The sequence below is a fragment of the Pteropus vampyrus genome, unplaced genomic scaffold (assembly GCF_000151845.1).
Source record: "Pteropus vampyrus isolate Shadow unplaced genomic scaffold, Pvam_2.0 Scaffold66, whole genome shotgun sequence".
NCBI classification, from domain to species: domain Eukaryota; kingdom Metazoa; phylum Chordata; class Mammalia; order Chiroptera; family Pteropodidae; genus Pteropus; species Pteropus vampyrus.
The window spans coordinates 6,140,597-6,145,133 of record NW_011888847.1 but is presented as its reverse complement, the minus strand read 5'-3'; the positions used below and the strand labels follow the sequence as shown (position 1 = coordinate 6,145,133).

At 49.4% G+C, this 4,537-nt stretch overlaps 1 protein-coding gene across 1 annotated transcript in view; it reads right to left on the bottom strand.

The window, feature by feature from the left end:
• Positions 1-3,986, bottom strand: part of CUNH2orf91 (chromosome unknown C2orf91 homolog) — a 35,336-nt gene extending 31,350 nt beyond the window's left edge. Inside the window, 2 exon segments of the mRNA XM_023531276.1 lie at positions 3,171-3,314; positions 3,943-3,986. Of these exon segments, the coding sequence (XP_023387044.1) occupies positions 3,171-3,314; positions 3,943-3,986 (188 nt within the window).
• Positions 3,987-4,537: the final 551 nt, after the last annotated feature.

Below are 4,537 nucleotides of genomic sequence, written 5' to 3'. Positions count from 1 at the left end.
CCTGCCTTACTCTCTGCTTAGCGATCAGCCACAAGGAGTATAATGTTGGAGCGGGGAGTAACCATCCAGTAAGCCAGTAACACTTAACTCATCTCCCCTCCCCTCTGCAGCAACACGTTTCCATCTCAAAACAATCCATTTCCTCTGAGGGAGAGCAGGAAGTTCTCAGCAGGGATGAGGGAATCAGCTCTCAGCCCTGAGCTTGTAGCGCAAGAGTGCTGGGCTTGTGGGGGACTTCTAGGGGCTCAAACCCAGAGGAAGAAGAGCCCCAGAGAATTTTCTTCCCAGGAAAGAAGCATCAAGCGGGGATAGGGGGGTGGGAGGAAAGGGCATCTGTAAGTCATATAACAAACACCAGACCTCTCCATTTTATACCTCATTCCTTTGGTGGGGGTCCACAGAGGAGCCTTTTCTATTTGGGAAACTGAAATTTAAATCACTCCGAACCCTGCGTTTTCTCTGTTAATTGTATGGACTTCACTATGCCTGAAGAACACTTGGACTTTTTTTTAAGAGGAAGTTGTGTTTGTGGAAATAAGACTCTCCGGATTCAGGAAACATCCCCGTTTCTTGGGGGATTCCCTACTTCCTGGTATTGTGGGTTTTCTTGGTGAAGAGGAGAAGAAGCCCTTTAGGGAGGTTTCCATAAATCTTGAGTAAATGAGGGAAGCTGGGGGTGTTGGAGGCCGCACAACACCCAGCCCCTGAGGGAGCTCCCGAGCCCTTCGGTTCTGCGCGGCCTGACAGTGGCAGCCACCCCTCTCCGAAGCCAGGTGTCTCCAAAGGTCACCCACTTGGAATAATAGGTGCTGCTGTTTTGACTTCTGAAAGACAGCCTGGGCCTGAGGGAGCCTTCTTGGCTCCAGGGCTAATGTGAGCGGGTCAAGAAAGTGGGATTTCTGGACAAGGTCTGTTACAGAGTCCTTTGTCTCTCTTGCAGCAAAGACAACAGAGAAGAATTTTAAAAGGCTGTCTTGGTCTCCAGAACCCCTCTGGAAGCAGATGGCATGTCAACAGGTTCCAGCGCAGGCCCCAGAGGCCCCAGACCTGGGAGCCTTATTGGAATGCAATTACGCTAAGTGCTGGCTGTTAGGATGAAAAGGCAGGAATGCAATTATGGAAGGAGCATGCAGTGAGCTTTCATTGATTAACCTGTCTTGTCTGATTCCATTCCCCACTGAGGTGATTTTGGGGGCCTTAGGTTATGAGAAAGAAAAAAGGGAAAAAAAGCAAATGCCAAAAGCAGGGTTGGTGAGCAACGGGAGGGCCTGTGGACTCCTGAAATTGCCTGGTAAATGTGCAAAATGGAAAATGTACATTTTCTAGAAAGAGGCTCTATACTCATCACATGCTTAGAGGGCTCTGTGGCCCCCCAAAGGGTTAAGAACCACAGGGACAAAGAAGTGAAAGATCAGCAGGGTACTTAGGAAAGAACTGCCTCAGTTTTCAATTCTAAGTGTCCATAACCCACCTGGGTACAATTCTGGGTCAATCGCTTAGCAGTAAGTTACTTAGCCTCTCTCTGCCTCAGTTTCATCTGTAAAATCAGGATAAAAATACCTATATCCTGAGGTTGATGAAAGAATTAAATGACAGAAAAAATGCAAAGCTCTTAGCCTAACATCTAGCCCTTCGCTAAGGGGGCCATTTTTCTTATAATTATCTATTAAAAGTTCAGAAAATAAAGTGGACATACACACATACTCTCCTAAGTGGTCTTGTGACCCTAAACTCACAGTCTAGATTCCATGGGAATCCCTTGGCAAGACCCTCCTCCAAAACTGAGTGGGACCATGAGACCCAGGGTCTCCAGACACTGCTTCCTCAAACCCTCCCCCAATAGGGCACTTCTCCCCTAGAAGGCACCAGGATCTGGGCACATTGGAAGGCAAGAACTTCTGGAAGTAGGGGCACATCAAGTATCTGGGTGATGCCAGGACCCAGGAGGGGTTGTCTGGGTCTCAGCGGGAGCCACCACTGGCCTGCCTCATGGAGCAAAGTGTCTGGAAATTTTAGTCACCAGTCTTCCTGCCTGTTGGAATAAGACAGCCACACACACTCAGTTGAGATGAACTTCTCTATCACAACTGGTCCCAGAATGAGACAAATCCAAGGCCCAGCATCTGCAGAACGCCTAGTGTGGGATTAGGAAAGGGAAAACCAAATCTCTCCTCTTTCCCTCTGTCTTAAGCATGTCTTTTTATTTTCTGTATTTTGATGCTTTGACATCTGGGGCCTTGCTGACACTGGAGGGTCTATCCCTCCCAGGGTTAGCCAGTTCCTGGAGTGAGTAAAGGACTTACCTGCCAATAATAAGCTTTTCATATGAAAATCAACCCATCCAGAGTCCATATCCCAAACCGCTTCCTTTCTCAGAGCTCTTACACCTAGACCTCTACCCACTCCCATAATTCCCATGGGCACAGGGACCAGACAATTAGGGACAGCCCCTGTGCCCCAGAGACAACTAACACGTCTTCCATTAGCTAACCCTAACTCCGCTTACCCTGCCTCACTGGTCCCTCCTGTGGAAACCAAAATAAAAGCTCTTGCCTGTGTTTTTTCCTTACTCCTCCACCTATTGACCAACCCTAGTGCTTCTCTTTGTGTCCCCCCTACCCCCCACCCCCCCATGGTGTGGCCTGGTCCCTTCTCCTGGGATTTATAAGTATAACAAACTATCTTTTCAATGGCGGTTGTCTCCTGATCTGCTGGCCTCACCAAACTTGAATAATAATAAAACCTATATTGTAAAACGCCCCCTTCCCCGCCCCCACACACCTTACCCTCCTTGGAGACCCTCAGAGCTCTCCTCTATCAGAGCCTACAGGCTGCCCCAGATACCTTCTATCCCAGGCCCAGTTGCTGGGCCCTCCTTCCCCAGCCCACCCCTACTGCCCCAGACTTCTGCTCCTAAGCCAGAGGCTCCTCCCCATCTGGGGTCAGAAGTAGTGTGATCCCAACTTCAGCAAGAAATTCTAGAGGTGAAGACCGTGGGAGGATGTTTATTCTTGGGTTCCCAGGAAAGAATATACTCAAAGAGCAGAGAGGAGGAGCTGACTCCAGGCCATACACTCGTTTATTCATCAATCATTCATTTATTCATTAATTATTCATCCCCCCGCACCCATCAATCATTCATCTGCTTATTTATTCATTCAGTTTGTTTGTACCTCTTCCTTGCTTTGGTTGCCACAGATGTTGGTCCTCTTCGGCTTTGATCTGTCCCCGGTTTCGGTGGCCGCCGCACAGCAGAGGACTTCCGATGTCACTTTGTCAGTTACCTGACTGGGAGGGTGTGCTCTCAGAGGAGCCTGAAACAACCAAAGGAACAGTGCAGAGCTGTCCCCTGCCTGAAGGCTCTTTCCATTTCAGGCTTTGGCCTTCGAGTCCATGGGTCAGTGGTAGGGGTGGGAAGGGTCTCCTAAACCAAGGAATAACGTTCGAGACATGCTTCATGGCTGCTTGAAAACTGCTTTTCTGGGCCATCTGGAAGGCAGAGACTATAGGAGACTGTGAGCCTCCAGGCTGTGAGGCCTGAGATTAGCACTTGGGCTTCCAGAGAATACAGTCTGGGGAAGCCTGGGGCTAGAGTTTTAGAGGCCTGTTACCCTTCTGATGGGTCTTTCAGTTTCCACCCACCCCACTCCACTTCACCCCAGAAAGTCTATTCCCAGCCAGCAGCCAGAGACCCTCCTATGTAAGTCAGATCATGTCCTATCTCTCTAGTCAAGTCCCTGCCAGGATTTCCCATTCCCTCAGAGCAGAAGCCAAAGGCTGGAGGATCTGGTCCCACTCACCTCCCTCCTTTCTGGCCCAATTGGCCTTGCCCTTCCTCAACTCACCAGCCACACTCCTACATTAGGGCTTTTGCCTGTGTCATTTCCAATTGTTTCTTCTGGAATGTTCTTGACCCCTGGGACACTCTTGAAAGTGGCTCACTTTCTCATCTCCTCAGGTCTTTGCTCAATTGACACCTTCTCCATGAGCCTATCCTGACCCATCATATTGAAAATTGCAAACCACACTCACACGGCATGGCTCTCAACCCCCGTTACTACTTAGCACTCATCATCTTCTAACATATTATATAATTTTCCTATTATTTCTACTATTTATTGCCTGTCTCTGCATGCGAGGATGTAACCTCCAGAAGGGCCAGGGTTGTTTGGGTTTTTTTCGCTAATGTATCCAATGGTGTATCCATGGATGATGCCTGGTCCCTAACGGCAGCTCAGAAAAGCATTCCTCGAATAAAAGAATGAATGAATGACTAGGCTCTGGGAAGCTCCGAGGGTGAAGCTTGTGAAGTAACAGGCTGTGGCGTCCAGGGCTTCCTGGGACAGAATGTAGAAGACTTATAGTAGTCCCTGTCAGCTGTGCGGAGGAGGGGGCATCCAGAAGGATCCCTGGTGCCAGCCTTCTCAGGCAGCAGCATCGGCGGGGACTGCGCTAACTCGAGATGCCAGCTCTGTGCCGCTCTGGGGCTGGCCAGCGCTCTGGATGTCATTAGCTGATTTGTTCTGCTCGGCAGAAT